The 25,521-nt window shown below is 46.7% G+C and overlaps 1 protein-coding gene across 1 annotated transcript in view; it reads right to left on the reverse strand.

Moving 5' to 3' along the window:
- The window catches only part of ncoa1 (nuclear receptor coactivator 1), a gene marked incomplete at its 3' end in the record, with an annotated part of 164,503 nt that overhangs the window by 118,551 nt on the left and 20,431 nt on the right, over positions 1-25,521 (reverse strand). The window contains 1 exon segment of the mRNA XM_084314162.1: positions 5,927-6,084. Within this exon segment, the coding sequence (XP_084170288.1) occupies positions 5,927-6,084 (158 nt within the window).

Below are 25,521 nucleotides of genomic sequence, written 5' to 3' on the forward strand. Positions count from 1 at the left end.
TTTAGCTGACCTTTTATTTTTTCCAATGCCACTCCCGAGGCTCTACCTCTGTCAATCATTTGGCGATCTGGAAAATTATTGGACAGGGTTGTAACCAATGAGTGTGGCTTTCCAATGCTACCCCACGTGGGGATGAGCGAATCAGGGATCTAGGTGAGAAGTCACGAGCAAAAACAGTAAGTAAAAAATTTGCCCAATGCATTGGAGCTTTTTTGGAAATATACTTTTGGATATTGCAACTACTACAGAAAAACTTGAGTAACACGTTTTTCTACAACTCAAGTTCAGACCTATGTTACACTATTTCATTAGCACTAAAAGTGAATTTTCTTTATTGTATCAGAAACTTCAGAATGTTATCTTTAAAGTATATTTACATTTAAGATATTATTATTATTATATTGATCTATATATAACCAGTGTAGATCTACACCTTCCCTTAACCCTTAATGTCTTGACTGTATAGGGAGGTGTAGTGGTTACGTCATATTTGTTTTTTCCTGTTCCACCCTCTGTTCCACTTAATGTATTTCCCCATTGACCATTTCTAAATCGGCTCGTTTTAGATAAATAAAGCATTGACGTTGGCATGGTGTACCTTTCTGTGCGTATTTTTCTACAATCTATAGCTCAACATGAAAATATTCGCAATTAATCATAAAGGTAGCAAAATAACAACGTTATGTTTTCGTTCGCTGGGAAACTACACTGCTATTTGGCGCTGCTGACTGACGTCACCACAGCGTAGCCTCCTGCCTGTAGTCACAGACCTAGGATCAGATTTCCCTTACATTCCATAAACTTAACAATTGGTACAATGGGAAAATAACTGACCCTGAATCGGTGGCTAGTATCTCTCTGGTGATCATAACCATCAAATACCATATTTGTATTTATATTTTAAATCGTATAACGTTATTTCGCTGCATATTAAATCACTGTAAATACTAATGTAAATCATTGTTTCGTTGTACATATTGTGTATGGTTTATAACGTTATTGTTTTTTACATGACGTTAGTAGCTAGCTAGCTTGCTAGCCGGCATGATGTGTGTGCAGTGCTTGAGAGGACCTGCACATTTTACTCGTTCCCAAAACTCCTCTACATGCCCCGATTTAAAATGGTTCACGACAGTAGACATAATGCTAACGTCTAGTACGTTTAGCGGGGTAACGTTAACGTTAGCTAGCTAGCTAAGATGTATCAGCTTGCCGTGACGTGAGGTAGGCGACAGCTGCCTACTTAACAACAGTAAATGTAGTTCTTTTTTTACGACAAATTAAAAACCTTATAACTACCTTTATATGCTTAAACAATAATGTTAGTGGTAGAAAGGAACTCATTTTGTACAAAAATGGAAAGCTTGCCAATGTTCATGCAGCAGAATTGTTACAATAGCCGATAATCCATTTTCCCAATGATAAATCCCTATACGGTTGGAACAACCAGTGACGTCAGACTACACCTCCCTATTCAGTATGATGCTGTTGATGGCAATATGACTGTATTCAGTATGAAGCAGTTGATGGCAATATGACTGTATTCAGTATGAAGCAGTTGATGGCAATATGACTGTATTCAGTATGAAGCAGTTGATGGCAATATGACTGTATTCAGTATGAAGCAGTTGATGGCAATATGACACATCACTCTAGAGCTGAAGAATCGTCATAACAATAAATAGCATGATGTCAAATGAGTAGGGTGATGCAGAATAATGTTTTTTTCTTGTTTTTCTAATGCAGAACTATTAAAATTGCCAAGCATATCTTACCTTGTTAGATATTGTATTGGTTTTACTCTCTTTAACACTTTCTGTGCCGTTCACGTAGTGCTACGTTTCTGTGGCCCGGCCGTTGAGTGCCGGGAAACGTAGATCTACGTTTCTGTTTAGTTATTTCTTTTATTCGCTATTGCCATTCATAACCCATCGAGGCTCCTTGTGCAGGCTGTCCTGAATGTGTCCGAGATCGCAGACGGTCAATACCGCCACCGCCACCTAACGCCTTGCGGCCGCTATTGCACTCCATTTGAAACGATGTAGTTTGTTTTCTCGGTCGAGCTGCGGCGTGGGGGTGGGTCGTAAACACTCCGGCAAGACAAGCGGTCACCACGGTTGCCTCGACGAGTTCATCCGCCCGCCCGTTCATGTGCAATGCTGGATAACGTCGGACAAACAATCGCGATGAATATTTGGAATGGCAATCAGATAATTGGATTATTCTTTTTGCAGTACATCAGAGACCAGGTAAGGACTATATATTACCAATCTTGCTTTGATCCGATATTCTTTTGCCCGCGATCGAAGCGTGTCTGTGTGGTGTGTGTGTGTGCTGTGTCCCGTTGGTCACATCACGGCAGGGATGGGCGCACCGCTCCAAACCACCTTTCATGTGTGCATGATGAAAGATAATACCGATAATCTAGCGTTGATTTCATATTGATTGTTGATCGAAGCGAGGAATGGCAATGTGTTTATTGAATTACACAAAAACGCTGTTTTCATGTCTTTTCCTGGGATTACTCAGAATCACTCAAACTATACTCATATTCACCACGGTATAAAACGGAAATGTATAGATGAAAAAATTATCAGTTTTTTGCACGTTGACCGGAAGAAACCCACTGACAATCGACAGCCTTATTAGATCCATAGCTATAATATTAAATATAGGTTTAGCTCTACAAACAAGGTGAGCGCTTACATGGGTATAATGGGCGGCCAGGCCTATGCACTTCCCCGGAAGGGGCGTGGCACCCAATGTGTTAATGTACGTGACATGTACATCTGTATTATCTAGGAAAACAGTATTGGCAGATATTAAATAATAAATGACTCGGATCAGGATCAGTCATAAAATAATAACGACCTTGTTGTCACCACCATCCCCTGTGATATGTGATGTGATATGAAGAAACTATCTGCTTAGATAAACACACAACACATGCCCCCGTATATGAGACGATATGCATGTGTGCATGAGGCTCTGATTGGGATATGAATTTGCACTCTCTCTCACACACACACACACAAACACACACACACACAAACACATAAGGCAGATTATAAATGCACGTGTAGAGACACACACACACACACACACACACACACTCACATTTGCACTCTCTCTCTCTCTCTCTCTCTGGCCATGTAGAGCATGTATAATTCAACTCAGCTTGATGAATAAGTAATCATATAAAAAGAAAATCGCATAACATCTTTCAACAGGCAGCAATGTAGGCAGAGATCACACTGAACAGTACCATGAGATGCTGTGTAGATATATGTGTGTCTGTGTGTGTGCGTGTATATATATATATATACACACGTACACACACACACACACACACGTGTATATATATGGTGATATGATATAGTGATATTCCTCTATTTCGATTTAGATCAAATTCGAATAAATTGTTCAGCGCTGTATATATAATGTATACTGTATGTGTGTGAGAAAGAGAGGAGGGGAAGAGAGAAGGGGGGATAGAGGAGGAGAGAGGGAGAGAGGGTGATAGAAAGGGAGGAGACAGATGGAGAGAAATATAGAGTGGGAGAGAGAAAGATTTCTTCAGTCTTTCCTAGATTCTTTCCATGGTCCTGTGGCTACTCGTGTTTCAATTAAAATAGTGGAATGTGTGTGTGTGTGTGTGTGTGTGTATATGTATGTATGTATATGTTGTGGCAGAATAGTCCCACCCCACCCCCTCAAACAATCCCACAGTCATGTTTTTCAACCCCCACCCCATTACCAGTCACCTTTTGTCTCCCACCTTCAACAGCCCCCAAATCATGCCCCCCCCCCCCCCATGTCTCTACCCCCTCCCCCCAACTCACCCCCCTCTGGGCCATTCTACCCAGAATTCCCCTCTCTCTCCCCTATAAAGAGCCACGTCTCACTGAACTCTGGAGCTCACCTGGGGACACTGTCCCGGTCGTGTGAAGATTTTCCCTAATGGGGTTGTACCTCCGCGTTCGGCTTTGCGCGATCTGATTGGCCACTGACGTTTCTGGTCATGTGACATGTGCGCCAATCGTGTGACACCTAGTTCTGCACTTATTTCCGGCTCTAACAGCCTGCAAACTACCTAACGCCTAGTTTATCACTGGTTAAGCTTAGGCGACTCTTTCGAAGTTGGTTAAGGTTAGAGTTTGGAATCAGGGCTGGTGTTCTATCGCCCTGCTCTAAGACAAACTCTAACCTTAATCAACTTCGAAAGAGTGCCTAAGCTTAACCGGTGATAGAACTAGGCGTCACACGATTTGCGCACATGTCACATGACCACAAACGTCAGTGGCCAATCAGAGAGCGCAAACCGAACGCGGAAGTACAACCCCATTAGGGAAAATATTCACGCGTCCCGGTCGGCTCATCCAGCTATATACTCTAAAAGAGTCTAAATAAACCTGTGTTTATCAAGTCTATCTTTGAGTACCTACAATCATTGATCGGGTTCATTCGGGTGTATGTATGTATGTGTATGTATGTACAGGTGTGTGTGTGTGTGTGTGTGTGTATGTGTGTGTGTGTATGTACAGGTATGTATGCGTGTGTGTGTGTGTGTGTGTGTGTGTGTGTGTGTGTGTGTGTGTGTGTGTGTGTGTGTGTGTGTGTGTGTGTGTGTGTGTGTGTATGTGTGTGTCATAACCCAGAGATCAGAAGAAACGTCAAGGGACCTCAACCCCCAACCCTGCCGTTATCTCATTAGATCAACCATTAGAATTGTAACCCAGAGATCAGAGCAGCCACCGTCCCCCTGTGTCAGCCCAACAGTTGTGTGTGTGGTGCATGTGTGGTGCATGTGTGTACATTATGAGTAATGAGCCTAACCTCCCATGTCCCTGCGTACACACTCACAGCTCGCGCACGGCGCATGTTATCGGCAGCGTGCGTGCCCTGGAGCAAACACCGAAGGCAGTGGGCTGTTTATCGTTTTACCACCTGTCCCAACAACGCTGACCCATCAATCATTAACCCTTTCAGGTGTACAGAGAGACCTGGGCGAAACGACACCGGTGTGATTTGGAACTTTGAGAACTTAAAACATTTGAACGATGACGTCACGGCAGCTACTGGCCACTGGAAGATAATTGGACGGTTTCCACTCGACAATGTAAAGGTTCTACACGGGCCTGAGTTTATTTCCCATCGCAGAGTTTACTAATATCAGGAAATAAACGTGGCTTCAAGCTATTCCTCTAGTGACACAATTCCACTGAAACTGTCTTAGGAAGGAATTCCAAAAAACGCACACCAGAAAGGGTTCAAATGACCAGAGAGGGGCCGCAGTTGCCGCAGTTGCCCCCCCCCCCCCCCCCCGACCGCCAATGGGTAGAGTGCTTGGTGCTCCGACCATGGCGCCAACACTGCCATGGTTAGGAGTTCGATTCCCAAAGACTTCTTTGGTTTTAAAAGGACCACATTTTCACCATTACTGGAGCCTGTCCCTGTGTGTGTTTTAGCAGACCTCAGCCTACCTTACCAGTCACACTGCCATGAATGAAATTTAAAATGCAATTTCCTCCATTTGACATATTTTGTCTGCACCTATTGCTCATCTACTCATCTATTTATCACTATGTGCCAAACAGAATTTCACAGGAAAAAAACATTTCCTTGTTATATTTCTTGTTGTCAAGGAAATGCATAATATTCTCTTCCTGGATAAAGTACCTACGGCAATCCGTGAGTTGGAGCACCCAAGAGTTAATAACAAACACATTTATTAATATATATGGTCATTATTTTGACATGAAAAACAATCTGCAACTTCTTTTTGACTGTGAAGTTAAAGTTGCTTGCAGCTTGCCTACATATATAAATGTCTGTGTGTGTGTGTGTGTGTGTGTGTGTCTCTGTGTGCGTGTCTCTGTGTGTGTGTGTGTGTGTGTGCGTGTCTCTGTGTGTGTGGTGTGTTCACCTTGCTCACGACGTCTGATCTGCTGGATCTGGTCCACGGTGCTCTTCAGGATGTGACACTTGTCTGGCTTGACAACGATGTCGCCCATGTTGGCCGAGAGCAGCTCCGCCAGCTCCTCGATGTAACGGCACTCCAGCTCCCGCCTCCGCTTCTCCACACTGCACACACACACACACACACACACACACACACACAAATACAGACACACACACACACACACAAATACAGACACACACACAAAATCACACACAGACATAAATACACACACACACACACACACACACGAAGAGAGACAGACAGAGAGAGCAATGAGATTGACATAACATGTGAAAGGCAAGTCATTTTAATGTTTTTTTCCAGATCAAATGTCATCATCAGTGCATCAACACTCATTTTTCAGAAACACACACACAAACACACTAGGGGTCGCACGACAGACCGGGACTTGAATAATATTGTGATACCCAGCCGTTAAAAAAAAACTGCCCAATCCTTTTAGAATCATAGCCTGATGCCATAATTGCTATGATTTGTGTAGATGCGTGACCAGAGCAGTGTGTGTGTGTGTGTGTGTGTGTGTGTAGTCGACTATCTGCACATTTCGGCGACTATACATATCCTTAGTCGGGGACTGGCCTAACACACACCAAGGCATTTTCCATAATATTTAGGCTGGTATCGGTATCAAAGTCAACATTTTTGTATTGTGACAACACTAATACACACGACAATAGAAATCAGCCACTGTCTGATCAAAATCGAGGAGAGAAGAGGAGAGGTGTGGAGGAGAGGAGAAGAGGGGAGAGGAAAGGAGGTGTGGAGAGGAGGAGAAGAGAGGAGGTGTGGAGGAGAGGAGAAGAGATGAGAGGAGGTGTGGAGGAGAGGATAAGAGATGAGAGGAGGTGTGGAGCAGAGAGGAGAGGAGGTGTGGAGAGGAGAGGAGAAAAGGTATGGAGAGGAGGGGGAGGTTAGGGGAGGGAGAGGAGAGGATATAAGGTGTGGAGAGGAGATGAATAAGATGAAAGGGGGAGGTTAGGGGAGGGATAAGAGAAGAGAGGAGGGATGTGCTGCCATGGACGGCATGATTCTTTAATAATTAATGGATTACAAGAGATCCTGCAGAGCGAGATAAACATACAGACTGAGAGAGACATCGAGTGAGAGAAATGCAAATGGCAAGTTGGTGAGAGGTAGAGAGATGAGAGAGAAATAGTGAGGGAGAAAGAGGATGAGAGAGAGAGCGAGCAAGAGAGAGGGGATAGAGGCAGAGATAGAGAGACAGTGAGAGGTAGGGATGGAGAGAGGGAGGGAGAGAGAGAGAGAGAGGTGTAGATGAAGAGCTATTGACTAGCGTCTGGTTTATTATTCTAGCAGGCAGCAGGGGGTCTTGCCATGTAATTCTCTCTCCATCTCCTCCTCCTCTTGACAGCAATTACTCCACTTCTCCGCCCTAACCTCCTCCTCCTCTCGCATTGTCAAGACTAAATGAATGTGTTCAAAACGGTTTAGAATTTTTGGATGTGCATGAGATTATGTGCAAAATAAATCACCATTGTTTGTGTGCCCTTTGCGTTTTTATTTTATTTTATAATAAATGTTTACAATAGCTGTTGGCCAAAAACACCTCTCCCAGAGTTTTAAGCTAAGCTAGTGGTCCGTATCTGCTTCCATTGATTCATGCTAGGCTAGCGTGCAGCCGGATAGCTTTCTACTGAACGCACAGAGAGGAAATTGGTATCTATCTTCTTGTCTGGCACCCAGAAAAGTGGGCATTTTTTTACTTGAACTTGAGGTCTGCATACTCAACCAGCAGATATATTCTGGGCTTGGTTTTTGAAAGTGCTATTCTGAGGTCATGCTGAGCATTTAGTCTGTTTCTGTATTTGTTTTTCAGGTATGCTAGAGTAGTATAAGTATGTGGTGCCAAACTGAATCAACACATCTACAGCTTTTTTTTATAAAAAAAAAAAAAATTAAAATAAAAGAATTTTAAATATTATTATACTTTTTTTTTTTTAAATTGGCGACCCAATAAAAACGGGTCCGCGACCCATTTTGGGTCGTGACCCTAAGTTTGGGAAACGCTGAAATAGAGTAACAGAGGTTTGAACTTGAGTTGAACTTGTGTACTGACATTTTTCTGTAACGGTTGCAAGATTCCATATTCCAATATACCAGCATAGAGGTATAAGCTGTAAAACACTGTGGTTCCATAGCCTGAAGTCTTGTGTAGTACAGGTCAAAATCTTATAAAAATCCATTCGGAAATGGGTCTTTGAGAGACGTCCGAGTAAAACCGACAACAAAATAAACAAGCTTTCCAAAATCCATTTCCTCATCCACTGCCGTGTGTTCTGAAGTCTGATTCACTTCAGGTTTTCGCTCGTCAACTTTCACCTAGTTGGTCTGGGGAGGGTATAGACTACCACATGTCTCCTCTGTTGGTCTGGAGAGGGTATAGACTACCAACATGTCTCCTCTGTTGGTCTGGAGAGGGTATAGACTACCACATGTCTCCTCTGTTGGTCTGGAGAGGGTATAGACTACCAACATGTCTCCTCTGTTGGTCTGGAGAGGGTATAGACTACCACATGTCTCCTCTGTTGGTCTGGAGAGGGTATAGACTACCACATATCTCCTCTGTTGGTCTGGAGAGGGTATAGACTACCACATATCTCCTCTGTTGGTCTGGAGAGGGTGTAGACTACCACATATCTCCTCTGTCGGTCTGGAGAGGGTGTAGACTACCACACAGGGCTCCATACTAACTTTTTTAATACAGTTTTAACCGTCCCAAAGTGAATGTAAACCGTCCCAATTTCTTTTTTTATATATATAATATATCAACGTCAATTTGATCATATGGGGACATATTTTGTGCTGATAATGGCACAGAGGGTGAGACCAACTGTGTACCGTACCTTTTGATTATTGTAAGCACAAAGATAATAAGCAGCTATAACTAGAACGTGTCGATAATATACAGTTCCAATAATAATAATGATAATAATAATAGATCAAATTTATATAGCGCCTTTCATAGAACCCAAGGTCGCTTCACAATCAGGACAAAAAATAGGGCTAGGGAAATAGGGGGGAAAAAGGGGATGAGGGAATGTTAGGGATAATGGATAATGGACCTAATCTAATCTAAACTAACTGATGGGGAAAAGCCTTGGTCAAGAGGTGTGTTTTTAGAGCAGTTTTGAAGGTGTCCAGGGTTGGGGCGTTGCAGATAACATTACACTTCTGTTATTTAAATGTGTCCTTACGTTAGAGTCAGGGGTTGTATTGTTGGATGCAGTTCCCTGTTGGTCAGTTTGTGTCTGTTCTCCATCTTCTTCTGCTGTGTTTATCCTCTTCAAATAGCGCAGCATATTTGCGGTGCTCTCTTCACTGAGAGGATGCCAGTATAGCGTTTATTTTTATTTTTATAACATTCTGATATTTTCGCGGTTCTTGTATAGTGGTCTCGTGCGACTGTCAACTATAATAAATATGGGCTGTTTTAAATTGTGTGAATAGTTGTTGCGAGTGCTCGCACTATGTTTCAATATAATCCGTTTTACCATTCATTCATTATAAACACAGACGTAAGGTGTCCACCGCGCGTCCACCGTGTCCACCGTGCTTTTTTAAGCTCCGGCCAAAATGCATGGTGACGTGTTGACCAATTTCGGAGGGGGATCCCAATGATATATCAATAAAAACGTACCGTCAGTTCATGTCCAAGGGATTATGTTCACGCACACAGCAAGTATCACCAGTTCCTGGCATTTTTTAACCCCTTTCTTTTTCGATGTCGAGATAAATTTGGGGCTGCTGCAGCGCGACCTGTGGTTTGCTGATCAGAATGGTGGGCGGGAGCTTGATGCTGGATTAGCGTATCGCTGCGTTGGGACGGCGGAGATAGTCATTGGATTCGGCAAATCACGCAACGTTTAGACTTCAGTGTGTGAACCCCACATGATAATGTTGCCGTCTCTCTGTCAACTAAGTCGGCACGAGACACGCACCGTTTGACAGCAATATGTGCGCGCACTGACAGTCGGCTAATTGACATTTCCTGTGAAAAAAAAAATCCTCTTCGTCCCGTTTGTGTCCCGGCAATGATTTCTGTTCGTCCCAAATCAATATTTGATCGTCCCCGGGACGACGGGACATCGTTAGTTTCGAGCCCTGCTACCACATGTCTCCTCTGTTGGTCTGGGGAGGGTATAGACTACCACATGTCTCCTCTGTCGGTCTGGGGAGGGTATAGACTACCACATGTCTCCTCTGTTGGTCTGGAGAGGGTGTAGACTACCATATGTCTCCTCTGTTGGTCTGGGGAGGGTATAGGCTACCATATGTCTCCTCTGTTGGTCTGTGGAGAGTATAGACTACCACATGTCTCCTTTGTCGGTCTGGAGAGGGTGTAGACTACCACATATCTCCTCTATATGGCCTGTGTAGACTAAACTATGCACAGAATTATGTCAGTCTACAAGGTCCGTATTCTACATGGTCCGGCAATGTAGACCTTGTAGACTCCATTACAGACCAATTATCAGTGAATGTTCATGCATTTTTAAGAAGGGCAACTTCCACAAAAAAACAAAGAACTCACCAAAACATCTCAGTAGCACCTTATCTAAATGTTCTATTTCATATATGGAGATTCATATTTATTTATGTATTGCATGCATTTCTACATTTTATTTCCTATTTTGTTTATTCATCCCAGTATCTTTCTTTCTTATGTGTGGAATTCTACAAGGCATGTAGGTGTATATGTGTTTGAGGATGATATCCTTCAAACAGGCAATAGTGATGATATAATTTGGGCAGTGCTGAGCTGGGTTACTTTCCTCCAGTGTATTTGTCCCCCGGCCCCACCCAATGGCCCCATGCGCGCACACACACACACACACACATTTACATTTAGTCATTTAGCTGACGCTTTTATCCAAAGCGACTTACAAGTTCTGTACGACAAGACAGCAAGAAGGGTACAACTCTATCAGCTGAGTAACAATGTTTATCAAAGTGTTGCGTGTTACAGTTTCAAGTTTCTCAAGTTTCAAGTTTCTTTAATAGTTGTCATACAGAAGTACAGAATACTTTCATACAAAATGCTTCTTACTGTTACGCTCCAGAGACTGTGCTAGACAAGATAGTATCAAATAACATAGTATAGCATGTAATTTAGAAGAAGAAAATGAGGTCACAGTGTTCGGTATAGACATATGTACAATGTTCTGAGTTACCATATAATATACAATACTATGCAGTGTACTAATGTACAGTACTATATAGTGCAAAGCAGAAATGGGATGAGGTACAATTTAGGTACAATTTACAGTAAGGTGTACGAGTTGTAGTGCAATCCTTCATCAATAAATATAAAGTGTGGGGAGTGGGTGCTACAGTGTGTTTGTTTAAAGTGGGTGTGTGCTATAAAGTGTGTGGAGTGGGTGCTACAGTGTGTTTGTTTAAAGTGAGTGTGTGCGTGTGGATGTGTGTGCTATGTGCGTTTGGTGGTTGTTGTTGTGTAGTGTTCATTGTTCGTTTAGCAGCCTGATGGCCTGGGGATAGAAGCTCCAGTGTAGGTTAGTTTATTAGGACAAGTGCATGACAGTAAGGTTAGTCACGGTTAGATTTTTTCTTTTTATAAATCATTTCAGATAATGGTTGAAGAAGTGAGTCTTTAGTCGACGGCGAAAGATTGGACGGGATTCGGCTGTCCTAACTGGGATGGGTAGTACTCACTCACACACACACACACACACACACACACACACACACACACGCGCACACACACACACACACACACACACACACACACACAAATCGAAGTAAAAAAAAATTGAAATTTTTTTTTTTTGAAAAAGAATCTATATTATTCTTTATTTTTAATTTTTTTATGTTCGAAGCTTGTGCCATCAAACGAAGCTTCGAAGTATTTAAGACAGCCCTAGTATTCATGATCATCAATATAAAACAATTGCAGGAACGGTTTGGGAGAGGAAAGGGTTTTAGGTTGCATGTGTGAGTTCCAAAAAAATTTACTTAAAGTTTAAAAGCTCAATATATCAAAACGTGGCACGTTTTTTTTTTTTTTTTTTAATCTTTTCCCCCCTCCATTTTCCTCCGATTTTCTCCCATCCCAATGTTAGTCGTTATGCCAATTCCCAATCCCCTTCCTGGTCGCTGCGCACTTACCCCCCACAGTCGGTCTGGGAGAGTGGAGGCTATCACGTGCTTCCTCCGACACACGTCCAGCCAATCAACCGCTTCTTTTCACCTGGCAGCGCGGATTCTCATTGAGAGGGCGTAGCATGTGGAAGGATCACACTATCCCACTCAAGTCCTATCCGCGCTTAGCAGGCGCCCCGACCGAACTGTAGGAGTCGCTGTTTACAACGACCCGGACCCACCCCGCCAGCTTCTCCCACCCTCTAATACTGCCATATACTGAGCTGGATTCGAACAGGCGAATCTAGCCGCTCCGGGGTTTGGTGACGAACGCAATCTCCGTTACGCCACCTGACCGCCCAAAACGTGGCACTTTATAGTGAACAGGAGGTCTATTTGTATTAAAAACAATAAATAGTTTTTATTTAAATGTCTGGAAGAGCTAAATAAGTATAAGTACTAGTATAGGACAGTGCATACAGTATCTGCGATCTCCTAATAAAACAAGTCATTTTGAAAACAAGTGGCAAGTGGCCAGGAGTGCGCAACAAGATGGTATAAATATGGAATATTACTAGTCTATAATATTAAAAAAAAAAATAAAAAAAAATCATTGGTCTTGAAAAGGGAGGAATGGACTAAATTGGGATGGGAGGAAAATACAAGAAAAATAATATCGAGAAAGGGAAGTAAAACCGTCTAAAACAAAATAAAAGGTGACAATTCAAAGATATAAGAGAAAAGGAAAGATGTCCACGAGAAAAAGTGAGAGAAATAAGACCCCAGAAGACGTACAACCACCGGAGGAAAGATCTAGACACAAGGAAATGACGGAAGAAGTAGCTCAGGCAAGCGTGACGCAGGTAGGCAGGGACGGAGACCCCGTGGAGCCCGCCTGGTTAGCGGGGTTCCAAGCGATCATACTGGCCAGCATACATGCTGCCAAGGCTAGCCAGGAGCTACAAGCTAAGGCTAACCAAGAGCTACTAGCTAATGTGCAAGCTAGCGCAAAAGCTATCCAAGCTGTACGAGATAGCATACAAGCTAGCACACAGGCTAACACGAGGAACATACAAGCTGGCGCAATGGCTAACCAGGCGAGCACACAGAATATTCAAGACAGCATTGATGCATTTAAACAAACACACTGTAGCACCCACTCCACACACTTTATAGCACACACCCACTTTAAACAAACACACTGTAGCACCCACTCCCCACACTTTATATTTATTGATGAAGGATTGCACTACAACTCGTACACCTTACTGTAAATTGTACCTAAAATTGTACCTCATCCCATTTCTGCTTTGCACTAGATAGTACTGTACATTAGTACACTGCATAGTATTGTATATTATATGGTAACTCAGAACATTGTACATATGTCTATACCGAACACTGTGACCTCATTTTTCTTCTTCTAAATTACATGCTATATTATGTTATTTGATACTATCTTGCCTAGCACAGTCTCTGGAGCGTAACAGTAAGAAGCATTTTGTATGAAAGTATTCTGTACTTCTGTATGACAACTATTAAAGAACTTGAACTTGAACTTGGATTAAGGGCCGGCATCCAAGCTGAAATGCAGAGCGCGTTGGCTAGCCAACAGGCTAGCGCAGTAGCTAACCAGGAGCTACAAGCTAGCAAACAGGCTAACGCAATGGATATCCAAGCTAACACGCGGAACATCCAGGGCAACAGCGATGGACTCGGGGAGGAGTTGGAGAAGGGTCGGGGAATACAAGCTAATGTGGCGTTGGACCGCAGCGAGGCCTGGCCGGAGAAGGAGCTGCAAGCTAACATGGAAGTTAACACAGTGAAAATGAAGCAGCAAGGGATACAAGCTAACGGGACGTGGGGCCGCAGCAAGGCCTGGTGGGCGAGGGAGCTACAAGCTAACATGGCCAACACGCGGACTGGACTCGATGCAAGGTGGGGTGTTCGGAGGAGCATGGAGGCTGGTTCGGGAGAGGCGAAACAGACGGCCCCCGGGGGAGGGACAGGGAGACGCTGGATACAAACGGACCAACCGGGACTCGGGCACGAGGTCGGCCGGACCATCCGCACACGAGATGCAGGCGCGGAGGTCGCCCGGGCCGGCCAAGATGCGAACACGGAGACCACACACACCAACCGGGACCCGAGCACCAAGATCAACCGGACCAGCCAGAACTCGAATAACGAAGTCTCACACACCAAGCAGGACTCGAGCACTGAGGTCATACACACCGACCAAGATTCAATACCACATAAGCATATAATTAGATAGAGAATGGAGGCAATGATTCAAGACATACTGCAGACAACACTGGGAATACAGACAAGGTGAACACATTAGTTGGGGAAATGGAGACTTGACTCGGGACATATAATACAAATAATACGTACTAGACTAAACTATAGACACTAGCACACAGAACACACAGCTAAGACGACGGGGAACATGGGGAATCACATTCGGAGACCTGACCGGGAGCTCTGGGAATGTACTATCATATGAAAGATACAAATTCAAATAAAATGTTGGACAATAATAGGGACATTGGAGAACCCCCACAGGGGACATCTCCATCGTTATAGGAGGGGCCCTCTCCAGGAGAGCCTTACCCCTCCAGCCCGCCAACGGGGGTTAAACAGGGTTAAAAGAATTACCTGGGAAGTGCCAATTGTCTTTAGTCTTCTTTTATATTATTTCTTCAGAGATAGGTTAGAATAGCAGTTGCTTTAAATGTGCACATGGACAAATATGAAGGACAAGAATTAAAAATGTTGGACATGAAGAGAGGCTTGGAGAGCCTCCTTTGGGGGGTATCTTCGTCTCTGGGGGGGGGGCTTCTCCAGTGGGAGGGCTGATCCCCCTCCAAACCGCCAACCGGGGGAAAGAGTGCGAACCATATAACCATTTATATCCATGTCATTTTTTCTTATTGTGTGGTTAGTTTTAATTTTATAAATGTATGCAGTGATGTCGGTGACATGGGAGGTACAGTGGGTTCAGTGGGGTCGGGGCCATCGCTCCGGCGGTTCGACCCGGGGGAGGGGGGGCCTTGCGTGTTGTGGGATTGGTGTGGGGGGGGGGTTTCCTGGGGTCCTCGGCCGTCGTGGCCGGGCGGTCTGGTCTCCGGGCCGGGGGGGCACCGGGCTTGGGGTCGCGGGCCATTAAGGCGTGGTGCTTAGGCCTTCTGCGGACCTGGGCTTGGGGCTCTCGTGGACCGGGGGCCTGGCGGTCGGGCGGGGGCTCTGGGTGCTCGGCTCCGTGCATGGAGGAGGGAAGAGGGCGGGAGGGAGGGGTTTCTCTCAGGGGGATCCGGGAGAGTGGGATCTCGTGGGTTGTGGGTTCGTTGTGCGTGGGGTGGGGTGGGGGGCTTGGTGACATGGGAGGTAGCAGACTTGGCTCGGTGGGAGGGGTATCACCCCTCGCCCCTCTACTGGGTCTGGCCCAATCAAATTCAAGGTACCCATGTCGCTGAGTGCTGGGCCCCGCGTGGGACGGACCTCGGATGCGGGGGAGCCCGGTTTCTAGGGGGGGAGGGCGGGAGGGGGGGGTTCCTCTTACGGCGGTCTGGACGGCTGATCGAGGCCATATTCAAGGGACCCATATCTGTATGTTATGTTATGGATGTCACTGTAAATGTTGTGTTGTATGTCTATAAATGTTAAATAAAAATGTAAGTAAAAAAATAAAAATAAAAAGTCATTAGAATAATATAAGCCTACTGTTCATTCATTATGCACATTAGGCTATACAGTGCGTGTGTGTGTGTGTGTGTGTGTGTGTGTGTGTGTGTGTGTGTGTGTGTGTGTGTGTGTGTGTGTATGTGTGCGCTGAGGCAGGTGGCCAGGAGTGCGCAACAAGGCAGTATAAATATGGAATATTAATTAATACAGTCTATTCCACCATATAGCTATATCCACGCGATTGAGTTTAGTTCTTATCAAATCAAATGTATTTGTAAGGCCCGACAACACACGTCTATGTCCCCATGGGCCGGACACGTCTTCTTTAAACAAGTCAAGAAGAAACATAACAATAAGTCAAGAACAACACAAGAACACCATAAAGGTCCAACAAATTTAAAATAAATGCAAAATAAATGAATGAATTATTTATTTATCCACTGTCATTTGCAGTGTTGGTGTAGTGCTTTTATTTATTTTCGGACGTCACAATGCGTCGTTGAGGCATGACTATTCCATGACCACTGTTACTGTTGTGAAGGGCCAGATTAAACCGAATATATATATTTATTTATATATATATATTTAATTGTATTTGTATATTCTCTAATATTCCCTGATATCCCTTGTATATTCCTTGTACAATATGCATTGAATATCCATTCTAGCCTACTGAACATCCCATAATAGTCTCCATTCTACTATTGGTCGAGACCTTGGTGCCAGGCTGCCATACCCCCCAGACCCAGTTCAAACGTACCGCTCAACATGTACAAACAAGTCCTAGTTCCGCGTAGGAATCTGGCTACCGCACCACTAATGGTACTATTTGTTCATAGTGCGTATATATACTGCGCTACTAAAGTAGGACTTCCTTTTTAGTCCAGTTTCTTACCCTCCAATAGAGTGACAGACGTAAAGCCTCCCCGCGACGCCACGTGTGGGAGTAAGGCCAAGTTCGGCCTACCATCGGTATTGAGACATCGTGTATATTAATATTTGAATAGTCATATTTGGCACTATATCGTCGAGTTGGACGTAGTCTATTAAGCTAATAATAGTCTATTCATATGTAGTGCTTCGTGCGGTGAGAATACTATCGTAGTCAGTACCCCCATCGTTTCGGGTAGAACTGGCTGCTTATCCAGGGTGGCCGACCCCATGTGAGGCTGCACCCGAGGAGCCCCAGAGCCGACGAGCGAGTGGACCTGCATACCGGATTATTCTACCGACGACAGCCCGCCTTCCCAGGCACGGATTATGCTTTGTATACAGTGATTATTCTATGGATAAAGACCAACACTGCCGTGTGTTGGAAACCCCCCCCCCGGAGAGGACGACAGGTGAGGAGACGCTCTACACGACGAGGTCGCTTCACGTCTCTCCATCGTGGACCGGAGGAAGCCGGCCCACAGAGAGTCCAACTGCTTTCATCTGTGGATCGAGGATCGCTGAGGCACCGAGCCGCACAACCGTGGGTTCTCCCAGGATACCCTCGGCCAGACGGATACAGCCAGACTCTACCCCCCCCCCCCCTTCTCCAGTTGTCTTACAAGCGACCGGAATTCCCCCCTAGTGTATCCAGTTCTATAATCATTAAAGTATCATTGCTATTATTCCTTAAATATTCCAGGTTGTATATTTACCGCCTGCGCCACCAGAGATTGGACGTTCTCTATTGATATACCAACGAATACTCATTTGCCATAAAAGTGCATCCTATTTCAAATCATAAATGTAATTAAGTGATTGCTCTACATACCTTTTGCTATGTATTAATTATTATTAAACGCAGACTTTCGACTTGGTACATTTGTGTTGGATCGTTTCATCTACGTGGGAGTGTTTACCATAATTATTTATGCCTAGTACTGGGTGGCCAGAGTCTAAAGTACAAGAGGTAGTGGTAGTAAGTATCATATCTAACAATACAGTCAGGGAATTGTACCCCTCAGTTACAATTGGTCCTTCGAGCCGGATGGTAATTAGTGTAATATTAATATAGTGTTATTAATATTGAAATGGCCTATGATGAACACTCCACGAAACGATCCTCCTAACCAACGCCCGCAGCGCGAACGACGGCTCCCTCAGTACTTAGAGGCTTACGCTGTCAGTCAACAACCTAGTCTTCTACTAACAGTAAACGCGGTAAAACTAGAAAGTAAAAGTATGTCTAACCCCAACGCCCAGACTACCCCGACCATAGAGGCCCCTACGGGTTCTAATGTAACTGACCAAGCTCACGGTGGGGACCAGTGGGAACCAGACATGACTTCACACCCCGCCAATACTGAAGAAGTAGTCCCCGATGAGTCCCGGGAGGAATACAACGCTACCGAGAGAGAACTCGGCACGGAAGAAGACGGGGAGAGCACCGTGGAGATAGAGCTCCAAGGCTCCGCAAGGAGTACCCCGAGGGAAGGCTCCCCTATACAACCGCCTTCTCCCAGCGAGGCAGAGAGGACCCTACAGCAGGCCTTCCTCATCAGCCTGAACGCCGCTGCTGAACGCGACCGACTGCAGATCCAGCAGCGGAGCGAAGAAGAGCATATACGTCTAGAAATAAGACGCATTCAGATGGAAGAGAATGTGGCCCGAGACCGAGCAGACAGCCAGCGAGCAGCTGCTGGTGCTCTACGGGACGCAGAGCGCGACAGACAGCAAGCGCAACTAATAGAACAGCTGATCAGACGGACAACACCCTCTCCCTCCGCCAGAGGCTCCAGGAACTCGTCTAGACACACCTCCAGGGCGGCATCCCCTAGCCGAGTAAACAACCCTGAACTTGACCAACAGACGAGGTCTATACCCCCCACAGACCACCTCCCCCCACCGGTCCAAGCGAGACCTAGCAACCGGGAAGGAGCAGCATATCCTGTGGAGAGGCTAAACCAGAGACTACAAGCACTGGATGACCTAACTGAAGACGAAGAGGAAGAGGAGAACCACGCCCGACGACAGCACAGTACTCTACCGGACCAGGAGGTCCGGTACAGCCCAGGCTATACTCCCGCGGAGCTGCGCTACAGACCCCCGACTCTATACACGGGTGAGCACGACGCACGACCCGCACCGAGGAACAGCACCTGGACAAGCGGGCCATGGTACACTGCCGGTACCAGCCCATACCAAGGAGCGGGAGGAGACTCGCCTAGGAGGCCTCTCCCCCAACGCTCGCCGATGTATCCACAGTCAGCGTCATACATTGGCACGCCTATGGTACCCGACTTCACCCAAGAGAACCGGGCCCAGTATACAGAACTCCGCATGTGTCTGGAGATTATGTTGGTGGATGTATTGGATGAACGCCATAAATACGCCATCCTACTGAAGCACTTAAAGGTACCCGGCGCACATAATATAGCGCTCGCCTACGCGACTTCCACCACCCCATACACAGCAGCGCTGGTAGCATTGGACCAGAGGTATGGGCGCATATGGGATTACGTGATCCAGGAGATCCGACACATCGACCGCTTACCCCCAGCAATAGACAATCGAGCACTGGACGACCTGTCCATCAGAGTGCAGTCCCTGGTAGGGATGTTGGGAGCGCAGAGAGAGAAGGGGAGGCATGAACTTTACGCCAACTCAAATGTGGAAAGGATCTTGGAGAAGCTGCCGCCCGCTCGACAGGAGCGTTTTAGGCGGCAGAGACCACCGAGACCCGAATGGCCCCGAACCGAACCTCCTCGATCTAGCAGACTTCCTGGCGAGAGAAGTCAGCAGCCTACGGCTAGATACATTCGGACGGAGCACCCCTGGCTCCAGAGAAGGAACCAGACGACTAAATGATGGAAGAAGATCGGTGACTGTGATGCACCAATCGGAGTCAGTACCGAGCAGCAGGAGCCACAGTACCCCCTCCAGAACGGAGAAGTGGAAGATAGTGTGCCCCTACTGTGAGAAAGAACACTGGCTAGCGCAATGTGACTCCTTCCCCAAGCTGAACGCGGAGGAAGCAAGTCAATGGATAAAGTCCAACAAGCGCTGTTTTCGCTGTGCGCGCTCACACATGGCAGCCGAATGCCGCTTAAAGAAAAGGTGCACCAAGTGCGATGGAGCCCATCTGGACATACTTCACGACAGTAACAGAAGGCGCCCTTCACCCGCACCATCCAGCAGCAAAGCGAGCGTCATGTACATCGATCCCGCCAGCAGCAGTGGAGCCCGAGTACTCCTAAAAGTAGTGCGTGTGACACTAAGCTACCAGAATAAAGTCCTGGACACTTACGCCGTCCTCGATGACGGGTCAGAGAAGACCCTTCTGCTCGCCTCCGCTGCGGCCCAGCTAGGGCTGCGGGGAAGCGAAACCCAAATGACAATTCGGACAATAAGACGAGATTTGAAGACGATAAAGGGCGAGAATGTCTCATTCTCTATCGCAGCAAGCGGCCAGCCTGAGCGACGGTACCAGATTACAGACGCTTTCACCAGCCAAGAAATAGGACTGTCGCGGTACACATACCCCGTCGCCAAGCTGATGGAGAAATATGCACATCTGCGCAGGTTACCGATCCCGCTCATAGACAATGCTATGCCGACCCTGTTGATAGGCTCCGACCATGCAGACCTCATTGTCCCGATAGACCGGGTTCATACCGGACCCCGAGGCTGTCCTGCAGCAGTCGAGACCCGTTTGGGATGGACTCTCCAAGGCCCGCTCGCCAAATCTCTCAACCGAAGTACAGCCACTAGATGTCTCCACTCCCGAGTCACAGAGGGAGAAACCGCACTCCTGCAACACGTAGAGCGGCTATGGACCTTGGAACAAATGCCCTTTAAGAACGGAAAGAAAGACATTCGCTCTAAAGATGACATTTACGCCATTCACCTCCTCGAGACAGGGACCAAGAGAGTCCCGGTCAACGGCGTGTTGAGATACGCCACGCCACTCCTGCGGCGAGAAGGAATGCCTACTTTCCACGCCAAGACAGACGCCACAGAACGGTACCTGCTGAACACGGAGCGGCGCTTAGCCAAGAACCCCGCCCAAGAGAGTGTATACCGCGCCGAGATCGAGAAGCTCATCACAGCGGGACACGTCACAAAGATGGACATTAAAGAGGCTGACCAGACCACTGAATCGTGGTACGTGCCTCACCACAAGGTCCATCACAACGGTAAAGACCGCATAGTATTTAACTGCAGCTACCAGATCGGATCCCAAAATCTGAATAAAGAGTTACTGCCCGGTCCCACACTCGGCCCCTCCCTACTCGGCGTTCTACTCCGCTTCCGCCAGGAAAAGGTGGCCATCAGCGGGGACATTAAAGGAATGTTCCTGCAGGTGAGATTAGTAGAGGAGGACAAGCCCCTGTTACGGTTCCTATGGAGAGAGAAGCCAGGAGATGAGCACCCAGCCATCTACCAATGGGAAGTCCTCCCCTTCGGAACGACGTGCAGCCCCTGCTGTGCTACATTTGCACTACAGAAACATGTAGCAGAGGACCCAGCAGCGGACGAAGAGGTCCGACACAGCGTAAAGAACAGCTTCTACGTAGACAACTGTCTACAAAGCCTTTCAACCCAGGAAGAAGCCGAGGCTCTCCTGATTAAACTCCGCGCCTCATTGATCAAAGGCGGCTTTGATCTCAGGCAGTGGGCCAGCAGCGATCCGCAAGTACTGCGCAGCCTCTCCTCCGAGGACAAGGCAGCCAGCAGCGAGACCTGGATGGCTACAATCCCGGGAGAAGCCCAGGAGATGACCCTGGGATTGGTGTGGCGATTCAAAACAGATTCGCTTCACTACAGACACAAGCCCCTGACTACGGAGCAGGGAAGGCCGGCGGCGGCGCCGACCACCAGACGGAGTGTGTACACAACACTCGCCCGACAATATGACCCGCTAGGATGTATTCTACCGTACACCACCAGGGCAAAAATGATTGTACGAGCATTGTGGGACAAGGACCAGGGCTGGGACGACCCCATTCCCGCACACCTTGCATCCACCTGGAGAGAGTGGGAGATGGAGCTCCACTCACTCCCAGGCGTTAACATGCGCCGAAGCTACTTCCCACCCACGGTGAGGCCAGAGACATGTAAAATGGACTTACACGTCTTCAGTGACGCCTCAGAGGTCGCATACGGATCAGTAGCCTACTTGCGGGCCCAAGAAGAGGGGGGAGAGATCTACACAGCATTTGTCCTCGCCCGCTCGAGAATAGCCCCACGCAAGCAACAATCTATCCCACGTCTAGAGCTCTGCGCAGCCCTAGCCGGAGCGCACCTAGCCACGCTCATCCAACGTGAGCTCACCATACCGGTGTCTAGAACAATCCTGTGGTCAGATTCCACGACAGTACTCGCCTGGATCAAATCGGACTCATGCAAGTACAAAGTCTTCGTGGGAGTCAGAGTCACCGAGATTCAAGACTTAACCGAAGAGTTAACCGGAGAAACAGAGTGGCGCTACGTTGATACAAAACAGAACCCAGCTGACGTCATCACCCGGGGAATGCCCCTAGATGACCTCACCCGTCGCAATGTCTACAGTGACGGCCCAGCATTCCTAAAGCTCCCGGAAGGAGAGTGGCCCACGCCTATCCCGAGGGAAGCAAGTGAAGAGGAGGCTGAGAATAAGAGACCTATGTTCTGTGGATTGAGCACTGTTATCTCCGCAGACCCCAACATAGATGATTGCACTACCATAGAGAGTGCACAACAAAGGACATTCCTACTGCACTACCTACCGTCTCTACAGACCCGCCAGAAGTGGGTAAAGGAGAGAGACAATTTGACAGAAGGAACAGTCGTCATGATTATTGATCAATCACTGCCCAGAGCTATGTGGCCGGCCGGCCGCGTAAGCAAAGTGATCACCGGTGCCGACGGCAAGGTCCGAGCAGCTGAAGTGCTTGTCCAGGGTCGCACTTACACCCGTCCCGTGGCGAGGCTCATAGAACTGCCCCGACTCCCAGACACAATCGATGATGACCATGACCCTATAACCCTATGACTTTGTGAAGTTGACTGACCCCTACAGCAAACCCTTATGTGTAAATAGACAACGCGATTAATCTGTCTCTGCTTAACTGATTAGGTCTGGGACCAATCAGGGGGTGGCTGTTGTGAAGGGCCAGATTAAACCGAATATATATATTTATTTATATATATATATTTAATTGTATTTGTATATTCTCTAATATTCCCTGATATCCCTTGTATATTCCTTGTACAATATGCATTGAATATCCATTCTAGCCTACTGAACATCCCATAATAGTCTCCATTCTACTATTGGTCGAGACCTTGGTGCCAGGCTGCCATACCCCCCAGACCCAGTTCAAACGTACCGCTCAACATGTACGAACAAGTCCTAGTTCCGCGTAGGAATCTGGCTACCGCACCACTAATGGTACTATTTGTTCATAGTGCGTATATATACTGCGCTACTAAAGTAGGACTTCCTTTTTAGTCCAGTTTCTTACCCTCCAATAGAGTGACAGACGTAAAGCCTCCCCGCGACGCCACGTGTGGGAGTAAGGCCAAGTTCGGCCTACCATCGGTATTGAGACATCGTGTATATTAATATTTGAATAGTCATATTTGGCACTATATCGTCGAGTTGGACGTAGTCTATTAAGCTAATAATAGTCTATTCATATGTAGTGCTTCGTGCGGTGAGAATACTATCGTAGTCAGTACCCCCATCGTTTCGGGTAGAACTGGCTGCTTATCCAGGGTGGCCGACCCCATGTGAGGCTGCACCCGAGGAGCCCCAGAGCCGACGAGCGAGTGGACCTGCATACCGGATTATTCTACCGACGACAGCCCGCCTTCCCAGGCACGGATTATGCTTTGTATACAGTGATTATTCTATGGATAAAGACCAACACTGCCGTGTGTTGGAAACCCCCCCCCCGGAGAGGACGACAGGTGAGGAGACGCTCTACACGACGAGGTCGCTTCACGTCTCTCCATCGTGGACCGGAGGAAGCCGGCCCACAGAGAGTCCAACTGCTTTCATCTGTGGATCGAGGATCGCTGAGGCACCGAGCCGCACAACCGTGGGTTCTCCCAGGATACCCTCGGCCAGACGGATACAGCCAGACTCTACCCCCCCCCCCCTTCTCCAGTTGTCTTACAAGCGACCGGAATTCCCCCCTAGTGTATCCAGTTCTATAATCATTAAAGTATCATTGCTATTATTCCTTAAATATTCCAGGTTGTATATTTACCGCCTGCGCCACCAGAGATTGGACGTTCTCTATTGATATACCAACGAATACTCATTTGCCATAAAAGTGCATCCTATTTCAAATCATAAATGTAATTAAGTGATTGCTCTACATACCTTTTGCTATGTATTAATTATTATTAAACGCAGACTTTCGACTTGGTACATTTGTGTTGGATCGTTTCATCTACGTGGGAGTGTTTACCATAATTATTTATGCCTAGTACTGGGTGGCCAGAGTCTAAAGTACAAGAGGTAGTGGTAGTAAGTATCATATCTAACAATACAGTCAGGGAATTGTACCCCTCAGTTACAGTTACCATGCCGGCCTCAGCAGTTGTTTGCTTCCACATCAGAGACTAGACCTTGGCAATAAACAGACAGGTGACAAGTGAAAGGGAAAACCTGAATAAACTAAACCCATCTCACACAGATGCGTCCATACAGGTGTACCACATGATACAATTAAGCAATTAACACCCTATCCTGCTGAGGTGGCTCTGTGCTGCTGGGGTGGGGGGCATTTTCCTGGCAGGGTGTGGGTCTATTGGTCCGCTTAGAGGGAAGGATCACTGCAGATCAATACAAAGGTATTCTGACTGATTATCCTATGATGAAACATTTCTATCCTGATGACGTGGTCTCTTCCAGGTCACTAACCCTACCCCATCCACAAGCTACTCACCCTACCCCATCCACAGGACACTCACCCTACCCCATCCACAAGACACTCACCCTACCCCATCCACAAGACACTCACCCTACCCCATCCACAGGACACTCACCCTACCCCATCCACAGGACACTCACCCTACCCCATCCACAGGACACTCACCCTACCCCATCCAATTGACACTCACCCTAACCCATCCACAGAACACTAACCCATCCACAGGACACAAGGGGTCACTGATTGGTTTGCTGAGTATGAAAAGGATGTCAATCATATGCTATGACCTCAAGATACAAGATACAAGAGTTTTATTTGTCACGGCATACAGGTATACAGTGAAATGTGGGGGGTCTCGCCCGCAACGATGTGCATAATACAAGTAATAATATAATATAAGAGTCCAACCAATAGAGCGACATAGTGCAATAAACAAGTAAACAAAGTAGGCATATCGGTATCTGTACATGAGCTATTTACAGAGCTATACTATTCTTAACGTGATCTTTCCTTCTGTAAAGTGTCCGTAGTGTGAGCGTGTGCAGCATGAGTGTGTGTGTGTGCTCATGTTAAAGTGGCTGCTAGTGTGTGAGCGTGTACAGTGTGTGTGTTGTGTGTGTGCTCATGTGTGCTTGTGCGTGGAGAGTTCAGTGTTCAAGGCTCTGATGGCCTGTGGGAAGAAGCTGAGCCTAAGTCTCTCTGTCCTCGTTACTGGTGCTCGCAGGCGTTTGCCTGACCGCAGCAGCATGAACAGGCTGTTGTTGGGGTGGTGAGGGTCTTTCATTATCCTGCAGGCTCTGGATTTGCACCTCTTGTTGTATAGGACCTGCAGGGTTGGTAGTGCAATACCCGTGGTACGCTCGGCTGAGCGCACCACTC

This window comes from Notolepis coatsorum, assembly GCF_963971535.1.
Source record: "Notolepis coatsorum genome assembly, chromosome: 5".
NCBI classification, from domain to species: domain Eukaryota; kingdom Metazoa; phylum Chordata; class Actinopteri; order Aulopiformes; family Paralepididae; genus Notolepis; species Notolepis coatsorum.